At 45.5% G+C, this 12,591-nt stretch overlaps 2 protein-coding genes across 2 annotated transcripts in view; one reads left to right on the forward strand and one right to left on the reverse strand.

The window, feature by feature from the left end:
- The window catches only part of KLHL3 (kelch like family member 3), a 112,802-nt gene that overhangs the window by 13,278 nt on the left and 86,933 nt on the right, over positions 1-12,591 (forward strand). The window lies entirely within an intron of this gene.
- Positions 1,813-4,038, reverse strand: LOC128084175 (myopalladin-like). The gene is made up of 5 exons (XM_052690029.1): positions 3,976-4,038; positions 3,246-3,387; positions 3,096-3,119; positions 2,632-2,751; positions 1,813-2,057 (listed from the first exon to the last, which is right to left on the reverse strand). Exons 1-5 carry the CDS (start codon positions 4,036-4,038, stop codon positions 1,813-1,815), a joined length of 594 nt encoding a protein of 197 aa, XP_052545989.1.

Raw genomic sequence — 12,591 nt, forward strand, 5'->3', positions numbered from 1 at the left:
GCATTACATGCTAGTGGTATGGCTGAATCTTCTGACAAGACATAGTTATTTTACAGCTAATCATTACAGGTGATTGATTAATTGTTATTAACAGCAATGTGCAGTGTTGAGTCCCATTCACAATGCTGTTTCAGAGCACACTGCAATAAGGCTGTGTGTTTCAGAAGTATTTAAATGTTTACTGATGGATGCTTCAAGAAATTCTTGTGTTTTTTTTCTCTCTGTGCCTTGAGGTTTATATTCATGCTTTCCAAATGGTTCAGCATTGCTGCCAGCTGCAAGTGTTCTGCAGACCTCTATGCTAGTTAACATCTCCTATAAACAAAATTTCTAGAAGCTATTGCATATCTGATTTTGGTGGAATGCTACATCTCTTGATGCAGGGCATCAGGCACACGCTATAAATGCAGCAGTGAGTCTCGTCAGAATTAGCCTTCTTGCAGGTCACTGGTTAGGAGTGCTTGTGAGCAGTCTGCAGGGAGGATGAAAAAGTCCTGTTCTGAGAGGAGGGCCAGCATCTGTCTGCAGCTGCCCCTATTTCTCCTAAAGGCTTTTCAGGGATTTTAGAAAAGCTTTCACTTGTGATTGGTAGACAATTAAGCGTCTGCTCTTGCTCGAGCTAACTATCAGGTAAAGCTTACATGCAGTGCAGCTCTGTATTAGACACTGAAGAAAATTCACCTTAATCTCTGGGATTGGACTGGGCTAGTTGAGCATGAACTCACTGACTCAAACCCAGTGCTGTGTTCCTGTGCTTGTGGTATTTGAAAGCAATGATGGCATACACACAGCTTCATCACAGGCTGCAAACAATCCGTCTGCAGCTTGGCAGTGCTGCAGTCCCTCAGGTCTGCTGATTACCTTCTTGATTCTGCAGTAGGCTCTTTGTAGGGCCCCAGCTGATGTTACTGGAGAAATTCAGCCTGGGAGGGCCTGGGGCTAACGTGACAACTGAGGGATATCTGCAGGTTGTTGAAGCAAACCCTGTTTTTACTCAGTGATGCAGTAAAAAGTTCCTGCTCTCAGAGAGATCTATACTGAAACATGATCTGTCCAGTAGTGAGTTTGGAGGAGGGTGTTCAGGATTGTTAAGATAACTGGTTTAGTTAAAGTGGCTGAGTACATCCAAAAATAATCTATAGCCCAGAATGCTTCTGGTCACGGACAGCCGTTCCCACACGGTGTGATGGGATTGCTGTAGTGCATCACTGGCATTTGGCAGGGAGAGGAGGCGCACATCATGGCTTCCCCTTTGCTAACAGAATGGAGGAAATTGCTTTACAGTGCTGAGCTTGGGACTCTCAGCCCTCACTGTTGGAGCTCTGTGTTGTGCCAATAAGCACCACGAAAATCTAGGATGGGGTTGCCAAGATGGTAAATGGGAACAGGAGGTGATGCCACTTGTTCAAGGCTGCAGAGGAACTTGATGATGACAGAGTGGTGATTTGAGATTTCCTGCATGCTATGGTCTTTGCCTTGTGCTCCTTTGTGGAGCCTGAGGCCTTCCAGAGGTTATTGATTTGGGGTCACGCTTTTAAAGTTACAGACAGGCAGTTCTGCAGATAGCATGATGCACCTACTTGAGCCTGTAGGTTGTTCTATACTTTGCCAGTCAAACCCGTGTTGTTCTGTAGCTAAGCTGATACTGAATGCTCCTGTTGTCATTTAGGGAAACGGTAGGCTGCTGCAAGTGCATGTTTGACCTGTTAGGGCATGGGGCACAGGACCTTTGCAGTTGTGTTGCTATGGTGCCTAGTGAGTTCATTCCCAGTGTAGGATGTAAAAATAAAGGGATGTGGTTTTCTCTTTGTCTTACCGCAGAGGAGAATTTTGAGGCGAATTCTCATAAACTCCATGAAAATCTTCAACTTCGCTCTTTGAATTTAGCTGGCCAAAGTTTGTGGCTTCTGCTGTGTCCGTGCTGTAGGACGGCAGGCTGGGCATGTCTCTGTCCTTGACTGCAGCTTGGCTGCTCCTGGCAAAGCTGGGTTTCTTCATGGTGACTTGCACAGCTGGCACATGGGCAGCACCCGCAAAGCTATCCAGTTCTTTTGCTCCTAAAAGGAGAATCATCCACAACTCAGGCAGAAAGCAGTGGAGGTTCATCAGTACAGCTCGCTGGAGTGAAATTGGGGTGGGTGTTGTGGTAGACAAGAGCTCAACCTGCCTGGGCTCTGCTTAAGCCCAAAGTTGCACAGTTAGCCAAACTGGGGCTGGTGAGCTTTGGTTTACACGTGAGGGGTTGTTCTGTTTGGAGATGGCTTTCAACACAAGCCAGACAAGGTGTGTGTTACAGTAATGAAGGTGTAGGTACAGGTGGTGTGTTGGGCTAAGCTGAGGGTCCTGAAGGGATGAAGTGCAGGAATGAGACTCATTGGTGACAGAACAGCATTCCCACCCTGTCGTCTTTACCCTCATCTGTGAGGAAGAAAGGCAAAAGCAGAAATGCAGAACAACTTGCATTCATCTTTGAGAAGCACGCAAGCAAACTGCGTTAGGGCTGTTTCTCTTTGAGTCAATGGAAGCATTCGGGTCTGCATTTTGTTTGGTGAAGGTCTGGGACTGCCTGATGCTGAGCTGCAGCAAATTCTCTCAAGGTCAGTTGCTCAGCTCAGAGGTTCATCTGCTTACCTGGGGAAACTGAGAGGCGTGCACTGGATGCTGCAGATCCAAATTCATTTTCAGCAACGCATTTAAATATTCCAGAATCCTCTGGAAAAGCTTCTGTAATAACCAGGGTGCAGACTTCCTCTGAAATGACAAATTCAGACATGCTGCTGTACAGTAAAAGCCAAATGTTTATAGGAAGAAATTAGTCCTTGCAAAATGACTGTTAATTACTAATGGGCTTGGCAGCAATAAAATGCAAGAAGGTGATGGAAAAGGCACGTGAAGAGCACTTCTTCACTGTTATGGGATAAATCAGGGCCTTTCAGGTGCTTGTGTCAAAACCAAAGCTGTTTGCCTGGCATTGCATGATGTCTGCTGGCTACTCTTTGAACACTGTTGTTTTTAAATTGGGTTAGGAGGAAAAAAGTAAGCTGAGGGTACTAAAGTGATGTGCTTTCCAACAAAGAAACGTGCAGCGTACTTACCAGGAAGTGATGATGAACAAGCCTCTGCTCAAAATAAGAGAGAAAAAAATGGAATGATTAAGAATGCCAGACTGGAAGCCAGTCTTGTTCTTTTTTTTGTCAGCGTCCCAACAAAATTCCCACACATCAGACAGGCATAGCAATACCTACTTTTTCGTAGTATTCGGAAGTCTGCAGAATCTATTATCTGATCGTATTCTCTGTACCAGTGTACCTGTAAGGTGGGTGTAGCATGGACACGACATTCGAATACCACTAATTGACCTTTTGTAGCTCTTACATTTTGCAGACCCTGGGGGAGGAAAAATTGGAGTTAGGTGGCTGACCTCAGTATTTCCCTACTGAGATAATTATTAGGGAACAGTGCAACCTTGTATGATTGTGATGATTGTTGTCAGCAACTGATGATCTCTTCTTTCTGGCTTTTTTTTGTTTTTGGATTTGTTTGTTGTTTTTTTAACACACAATAATTGATTTAATTCTAGATGTGTTTGAAGTGGGCGGTGATTGGGGTTTTCCTTTTTACCTGCAGACCAGTGCTAATTAAAAGGCTGATGTGTGCATTTAAATGAAAATAAAAATACAGGAAAATAAATATGTAATGCAGTGAACATAACATAATAAGGGAGGTTACTGTGAGAGGTTTCATCTTCAGCCGCCTTGGTAGGAAATAAGTGAGATGAATTCATGTGAGTAGTTTGGATCATTTAACCAATTAAGATGCTTGTTTGATGGTGCTGCAAATGAAGCATGTTGGCTTTTTTGAAATGTAAGTGAACCAAAATTCCACCCTCTTTTCTCGTGGAACAAGACAGCTTGAGAGCTGAAGTTGGCAGCTGAAGTTGAGTGCAAGCTGTGCTGTTTGATGAGCGCTTGTTACCTTTGTAAACACAGGTGTGATTCCATAGGGAGACCCAGTCAGGCTTCCTGAGGGACTCTGCATCTGTATGTAGTGAAGAAAAGCAATTTTTTTTAGTTTGAATTTTTGATCTGCAGAAGTTCGTTTGTGTTTCTGGCACTTTGTTTGAAAGGTTTGAAAGAAGTGTTTTATCTGTTGTTCCTAATAAATACCCCGTGGAGAGTTCTCCATCCGAGCGCTCCATGAGAAAACGACTCGTGGGACTGTGAGCGCAAAATCAGCGGGAAGGGAGCTGGTAACTGGTGTTTCTGGTCTTATGTTGTAAGGCAGCTCATTGCCTACATCGTGTAGTTTGTGTAAAGATCAATGTTGCTTTCCAGTAGTTGTCCCCTTCTACACAGATCCCTACCTGGTTTAGTTGATTCCAGGGCATCTCTGGTGTATGTAGTAATTGCAATGTGCAACTGAAGTGCTTGGGTTTGTTTTGCTGTGGTAATGGTCTTTATATAGTCTCCGTCTCCTCCAAAATAACCCAAGTTGTATTATCTTTCTTTTCCAGCCTGAGTTGAGATGTCAGTCTCTCTCTAAATAGCCTGAATTCACCAGCTCTTGCCCTCAGCTCCAAACCAACTGTCTATTTTGAAGCGAATCTGTGAAGGAGGCTGACAAATGGCTAAGCTGTGTGGCAGCCACTCAGTTATTTGCAGTCTTCTCCCTGCCCATCAGTACTCCTGGCAGTTCTGACTAGGAAATGTTCCAAGCCAGAAATCACTTTTCCAGGGCTTAGGGTCCATATCTTGTTATTCCTGATGACCTTTGCCACATCATTTGAATACAGCTGTGAGCTGATCCAAAATACTTCTCAGATACAGTAAATGACCATTTTAAAAACATGGACAACTCTGTGAGTGTCAGCAGGTATTGGCTGAATTGAAGCAGCAGAACTCTGGTGGGCTGAATGGCTACTGGGGACTTCACTGCCTGCAAAACCAATGGTCAGCAAAACACTGGTAGGTTTCTACTGTTTCCTAGAGTGTGGGTGAGAATAAACATTGTCAGGTGAGACAAAGGCTTTAGGAGTCCGAATATACTTGACCCAACAATGTTTGTACTTACTGTGACATTCCCCTGACCCTGCCAGGATGCTGAGGTTTGCAAGGAGACTGAGCTTTTGGATTTATGCTGTGAATCTGGAAAGACAAGAAGAAATCAGTGTTTTAGAGCTGTCTTGTTTTCCTTGCAACACTATAGTAGCATTCTTAATATCTGAGAATAGGCTCAGGTCACCTCCAGAGCATGGGGACTTTAACCAAGGCTGCTGATACTGATGCAAAGTACAGAATTAACCTGTTAAACTTGGCTCCTTACTTCTATTACGGCTTTTCTGTATTTTAACTTGAATGCCTAAAAGGATGCAGATAAAAGCACGGTGTAGAGATACAGAGGCACCTCAGCAGACTGGGATTTAGTACCAATAATGGCTTTATTTGCTATGATGTGATCCAAATTGTTTGGATTTAAGATGTGTTCTTTCCCTGCTTTCTGTCAAAACAGATGATACTGAAGGCTATTTCGCGTTTAGTTGGGGTTGCCTGGTGTGGCCATGTAGCAGCTGTGGCCACGTGGGACAATGGGCTGCTGTAAGGCATCTGCACACGTCACTGCGTCTCATTCAAACCTGCAGTGTGTTGCCCTTGGCCCTGGTCCAGCAAAGCAGTTACACGTGTGTTTAGACCACCCATGGCCTTCATACTTCTGATTGTTGCTCTTAAGTTATCTCCCAAGCAGTTCAAGGATGGCTCCTGTCCAAGGCTGTATCACGCACCCTTCAGCAGGGCGGTGCTGTGATGACATCCAGGCACTGCTGGATGATCCTAAACCCTTGGATGTGGGAGAAGAGCAAGGGAAGGCGATGTTATTGAGTTGCCCTGGGTTCCCGCCGCAAACCAATCCTGGCAGTACTCCACCGTGGATCCCTGTGTCACTGCTAGCATTGCCTCCTTGCAGACTGTTAGGTAACATCATTACAGTGCCTGCTTAGGACTTGTAAATGGTCTTTTTCAGGACCTGTAAAATGGGCTTATTTCTTCTTTTCTTTTTTTCTGCTCTTAAAAAAAAAGTAGTACAAATCAGACATGCTTGCATTGATGAGAAGCTTCTGGGCTAACATACCTGCTTTAAAGGTCTTCCTACATAACTGAAACAGCATTAACAAAGCTGCATTGTATGATCTGTGCCCCCTTTAATTCTGTACAGTGAAAAACTTAATTCTCCAGTAGGTGTGCTGTCACTCTTGGCTGTTCTGCTCTGTCTCCAAATCCGTGATCAGTGTTGAATTGAGGGAGATGCACAAGTGCAAATTGCTAAACAGGAATAATAGCTTCTGCATTTGTGCTCAAGGTATAGTTTTATGGCATTAGTTTATGGTGCGGTGGCAGCTAAGACCTTCTGACTCAACAGAGTCTGTGGCCAAAGATGATGGCTGTCATTCTTGCAAGTGGAACTGGGCTGATGTCAGGCAGTGTGCAAAGCAGCTGGTGTTCCCACAGGAAGCACGGGAAGCTGTACGTCTGGTGTCACAGTTACCTGCATTCAAAGAAGATTAGGCTAAGCTCTTGCCAGAGCAGGATCTTTCCAGTTCAACTAAGGGGAGACCTGTCATGGGGAGGTCACTGCCTTGCTGCCTTAGGTGCCCACAGTCAGAAGCAGAAGCCATCCTTGAATTCCCCATTGCTTGCCAGCACCCTGGTTTGGAGACAAACTCATCCGTAATGTGCACAGTCCATGTTAGATGTTGTGCTCCTGCCCAGTGTTGTGTGGTTCTTCCATTTTACAGTTGTTTCTAGTAGGCGTGTTGGATTTTTTCCACTGTTGATATTGGACTTGAATAAAGAAGAGCTCATAGGAATAGATAAAAGGCTTATAAGTTTAATCACCTAAACAGGCACTATTTTTAGTCTAAAGCTGCCTGGTTTTGGTTGAGACTGGATGTTGCTGTGGCTCTTGATATTTGGTAAGCCATGATACTTCCAAGTGTATTGGATGGCAGGTGTTGCTTCAGAGAGCAGAGTGAATGTAGGAGAGTAAATGTACTTGGACTTTGCAGTGCTGACCAGCCCTGATGCTATTAGTTGGTTTCACGTAATAGAAACAGCAGGCTTCTGTGCAACTTCAGTTTCTCAGTAAAAATGAGAGGAGGTCATTCAGCTTCCAAGCAAGTGCTGGTAGGTTGCTCTGAGCAGATGTTTTCTCTTTGAAACGTGTCCTTTTCTCTCAGGGTGGAGCAGTTGCTCCAGGCTGCCTTTAACTCCATGTTCTCAGTCACCTGGAATCCCATCCCCTGATGGGATGAAGCATTGTGATGACAGAGGGGAGCATTCCCTGAGCTCCATGCCTGACGTGCCCTCTGCCTGTGTTTGCCTTGCCGAGCCTTTCTGCAGCAGGTTAGCGGAAACGTTGGCACTGCACAGCTTACGTCCTTGAAAGAATATATAGCCTAGGTTTTACCTTGGTGAGTCATTCCAGCAGTCTTAGTGTCTCTGTAAATGTCAGCCTTTACTTAGTGTAACTCTAGATCTTTGTGAGGAGGACAGAATTAGACTCAGCCAAATGAAGAGTCCGGGGACCTTTGCAACCCAACACCAGAATGATTACAAGGTACATACAGATCATGCTGTGGACATAAACCATAATGATGACATTCTAGCATTACCTGAATAGTTGACATGGCTGCAGAATTATGTGATGTGCAACACTAGGACAAATTTAACACCGGGATAGGAAAGTATTAAAGCTGCACAGAGCCCTTTTGCCAGGTATTTAGCTCATGGAAAACCCATTAAATCTGTTTTAGGAACAAAATGAGCATCTGCTGGATCTGAAATATGCTGCGTTATGAACAGGGGATAGGGGGAAGGAGTATGTCTCTAAATCTACATTTAGAGGTAAGGCAGGCCTAGGCTACACCATCAAATTATTGCACTAGCATGAGTTTTGTTTAGAAAACAGGCTCAAATAGAAAGACAGGGGAGCAACCTTCAGTTAGAGTGATGCATTCTGCAAGCCATCTGCACATACCTCGAGTTGTTACTCATTTTTGTGGAGGTGTTAAAACTTTGGGAATGTATTTTAGGCACTTGTCTGTCTTATGACCCTAAGCTGTGCATATTAACAGTGATTTGAATGTAGAACTGCTAAGAATGAGGATCTCCTAAAGGCAGTAGAAAGGTAAAAAGCTCTCTCTTGAGCTCTGTCTTCTGTGCTCAATAGCTAAATGGGGAAATAGCCCCTTCAGTAGTGAACTTTGTAGTTGTGAAGTGGTGACATGAATGGAATTGAAGAGGTTACTGTAGCCATTGATGAGGTATTTATGGAGACTGCCAAATCCTGTTTGGATCTGATGCTTGTCCTAAATTGCAGAAATGCAGCTGAATACAGAGGCAGTCTTTATAGCCTTTTTTCAGAAGATGTGGCACTGGAGTGCACTGTCAGAGGCTCATTTTATGTGTTGGCTTTGTAATGCTTTCCTCCAAGTCGTTAGGATATTAGGATTGTATCTGGAAAATTGTGCATGAAAGCCGATTGGGAATTTCCATGCGTGTTGTCCAGGAGAAACAAAAAGGTGCTCTGGCTTCTAAGGACAGGCTTGCTTTGGGATTAGCAAAGACTTTCAGGCATGGAAAGCAGCACAACTGCTGACAAGTGTCTACTGTCTCCAAGCTTGAAATTCTATGCTAAAGCTTAAAATGAGTTTGTCCATAGTACAGAGCAGAATGTCACAAGAAAATAACACTGGCAATCTGAATATAGCAACGTATATCACAGTAGTCTTAACATGGGGGGAAAAGCAGAGCTCAAAGCTTAACTTTGCAATTGGCTAAGACTTATCCCTGATGAGATGGTGATCATTTTCACTGTGCGTGGCTCACGTGGCCATGAAATCAGTGGGACGTTGGGACCCATAGGCAGTGCCAGCATGCATGTTATCAACGTGTTATTGCTCCTGGTACGCGTCCCACTCACAGCATGGCATGAAGGGAGGGATCCCCATCATCTCTCCCTTCTCCCTGCCTTCTGGTGGCCCTGCAGCTCTCAGGTCCAACCCTTGCAGCAGAGCTCGGAGCTCCCGGTGCGGCTCGGGGGCCGCCTAGCGGGGTTTGTGCCCACAGCCGGGCTCTCCATCCAGCGGCTGCAGCCCAGGGCTGTGAGCTGACTCTGTTCCTCCTATTACATATCTCTTCTGAGCACAGCTGTTTCTCAGGGTTGGAAAATCCTGGCTTTCCCACCCCTTGTTTGGGTAACAGCTGAACTGCCGACAGATATCGGACCCTTGAGTCAAACTGGAGTTCCTAGAACCAAGAGACTAAATCCCTTTTTAAGCACTGAAAGGAAGATGCCTAGAGCTTATTTTAAGAGATGCTAAGCTTCCACTTGAAATCATGAGGATCTAGAGTTGTTAAAATAAACCTTGCGGGCTCTTCAGCAGGGAGGGTTTGGTGCCGTGGCTGAAGTCTGTACTCTGCCTGTGGGTTCTGCTGCTGTGAGCTGGTGCTCGTCTGGAAATGGTCCCTGATACTGCAGGAGTGGGGGTTTTGTACACAGGATGTTTAGGACTCAGATTGGAGGTGCCATGTTAAACAGGTCCTAGTCATTTCCTTCTTTCCTTTTCTGTGGGGGGAAAAAAAACCCAAAAACCTGTGTACTTCTTTGTGTGCCAGGGCTACAGGAATGCAGATGGATTTTGTGCCCAGCATTTCTGACACATGAAGGTTGCAAGTGCATGAAGACACTGGTGCCCATATGGACACTGGGAGTGGATAGTGAAATGGCCTCAATCCCAATACATATGGCACCCCACAGCCATGTTTTTTCTCTAAGTAGGAATTCTGGCAGTGAGATTCAGGCAGCCTGCTGCCCAGCCACCCTAGAGTGCAGCGATGACTTTCGCGTGAGTCATAATGAGGATTAAATTAATGGAGCCAAGGAAGAGCACAGCCTGGCCAGCTCTGTGCTTCATTGGGGCACACCTTCTGAGGAGGTGGAGATCTCATTCCAGCAGGCTTAGGAGATCTGAATTGTGCTCTCAGTGCTTGTAGCTGTGCATGACTCATGGTTTTACTATCCTGCGCTCCACGATGACTTGTTATTTTCTGTGTGTATTACTGCTCTCCCCAAACTAGACCTGTAGACCTGCTCTGTGTGTGCCCCTTTCTTCACAAAGACAGAATTTTTGTGACCAGCATTGTATGAGTTGGGACTGCCACAGCAGCATAGCATGGGATGGCAGTACTATATTAGTAATTACCAAAATGGAATGAATGCAAAAAGAGCCTCTTCTATCCCAGATCCTATTTACTTTTACCTTGCTGCTTTGCACTGAACAGGAATAAAGGGAAAACAGAGCCTCAGGTGGGAGCACGTTCAAATGGGATATCTGCAGATTGGTACCAAGAGCTAAGCTGCACTCAGAAGCAAATAGAAAGCTGGGGCAGCTTTTGCGAAGTCTACCTTATATTTTTCAAATGCTTCTGTCCAATAGCCCCTGCGTTTTAGAGCTGGAAGAGACAGAGATGTACCAGAGTTTCTGAGCCCTGCCTGGCTGCCTGTATTCTTGCTGTGCATTTCTGGTCTTAATCCTGTCCAGCTTCAGCTCCCTCAGCAGTGGTCACACTTGCACACATTCTGTATGCAGAGCATGGGGGACAGGCAGTGCCAGCACTTCACACACAGGGCAAAGTCCCTGTGTAGGATTAAGACCTGCAAATTAAGCATGGAACCTAGGTTTCCCCTTGCAAGCACTTGCATTGTGAGGCAAGTGTTATTTGAAGCTCTCTTCTCTCTGCTTTCACTGCCATTTGGTCATTTTGGCTCTGTGTGACTCCTGTGGGGGCAGAGTGAGGGGCTGGTAACAGCTTGTCCCTTGCCCTGTGCCTTGGCTGGGCCCTGGCCCTGGTCTCTCTGCTGGAGAAGCTGGGGCATCTGCTGGTGTCTCAGAGCCTGAGTCCATGCCAGCAGCTCTTGCCCACCGGCCAGCTCCTGGTGCAGTCATCCACAACTGCTGGGACTTGGGGTACGTCGTGGGACCACCTCTGAAAGAGCTGCAGTGGTCAGAGGACTGCTATCCCTGTTACGTGGGCTGCAGTGTCACCACAAAGCACAGAACATGGGGGTCTGTTGTATTGTAAACCGTAGTGGTTGGCTTTTAGACACTGTATTTAGAGGCATGCTTGTAGAATTGAGGTGTAGGTGATGCAGTTGGAAGTGCCAATTCCCAAAGTTGTTATTCCAGCAGCCTAAATTAAGCCATTGCTGTACAGTCAAACAAAACTAGGAAATAACTTTCCAAAGCTCAAACCATTTCGTAGAAAATTGAACTGGCAGAATGTTGCATAAAGGTAAATCACAGATGCACAGATGTTTCTCAAATGAAAAATAAGCGTACACCTGCTCTCAGTTATTTCTAACACTAGGAAGTGAAGACTTTCAGTTCTCATGACCAGCTCTAATGACAGTGGCAAATGCTGTTCCCTTGTTTCATGGGGGAGAAGAGGTAAGTTCAAGTGATGAGCAATGACGTTTGGGCTTCCACAGAGCTGTGTGTGCCTGGCTCGTGCTGAGCTGTGAGCTCTGCCTTTGGGGAGCCCAGGCGAAGGCTGGGCACAGGCAGGGTCCCCTCCAGGAATATGATCAGTCTAATTTTAGTGACATGTGCAGCATTTGATCTGGAGGCAGCTGCGTCAGACAAATCTGTTGGCCTGTCAAGCAGCCTGAATGCACTGCTGAGGAATATGTTCATTTCCACCCAAAGGCAAGCTAGAAAGCCAGGGCTGCATTTAGCTGCTGGTTGACTTGAAGTAAATCAGAATGATATCTTTGTAGATGGTGCAGTGCCCAAAATCTCAGATTTGAATGATGTTTCTTAAGCAAAACGAGTCATGGCTTGTTTTTGTAGCCCTATATTGCATTTCATCTTTGTACACTGCTGTTTCTGTTTTCTAGTTGGTGGAAAGGATTTCTGGTCATAATGTCTCTGCTTCCCTCTTGTGATAAGGTTTCTGCAGTAACAAGTTCATGTGATGATAACCATCAATGGTCTGAGCCTGAGCTACTGCTGGCCCCGGGTCTGCCAGGTGCCCAGCTGCCCAATGGATGCAGACTGCAGAGCCCCAGGCAGGCAGTGAGGAGTGGTCCCACGTAGGCTTTGGAAATGAGGGAATGATACGGGGGTATCTCTGCAATGCAAGACAGAGGAACGCCGGGATGTTGCCTCTGCCTTCTTGCCTCTCCCCCATAGTTTGATTCTGCTCAGGGAGCTGATCAGTAAATACATTTAAAGTTTCATAGGTTAAATATATTGCAGAGGTAGAGTTGAGTTACAGTGCTTGCCTACAGTATTTTGGTAAATGGGTAAAGTTCCTCTTTCAGGCAGTGAAGATGAACCACTGAAGTTTCTCACTGCCTTTTGAAGTAACAGCTGGGTATTTCTCTAAGACACAACACAGTGTTACAGAAAAAGCTCTCAGATACCCCAAAGCTTCTGCTTGGTCCAAATGAGAAGCAGAATCTGGAAGGGATGAGTTGATATCCAAGCAACAGAGAGAACTTTTGTTGCCAAGGAAATGCTTGTTCCTCAGCTGC

This window comes from Tympanuchus pallidicinctus, unplaced genomic scaffold (genome assembly GCF_026119805.1).
Source record: "Tympanuchus pallidicinctus isolate F22 unplaced genomic scaffold, pur_lepc_1.0 scaffold25, whole genome shotgun sequence".
NCBI classification, from domain to species: Eukaryota; Metazoa; Chordata; class Aves; order Galliformes; family Phasianidae; genus Tympanuchus; species Tympanuchus pallidicinctus.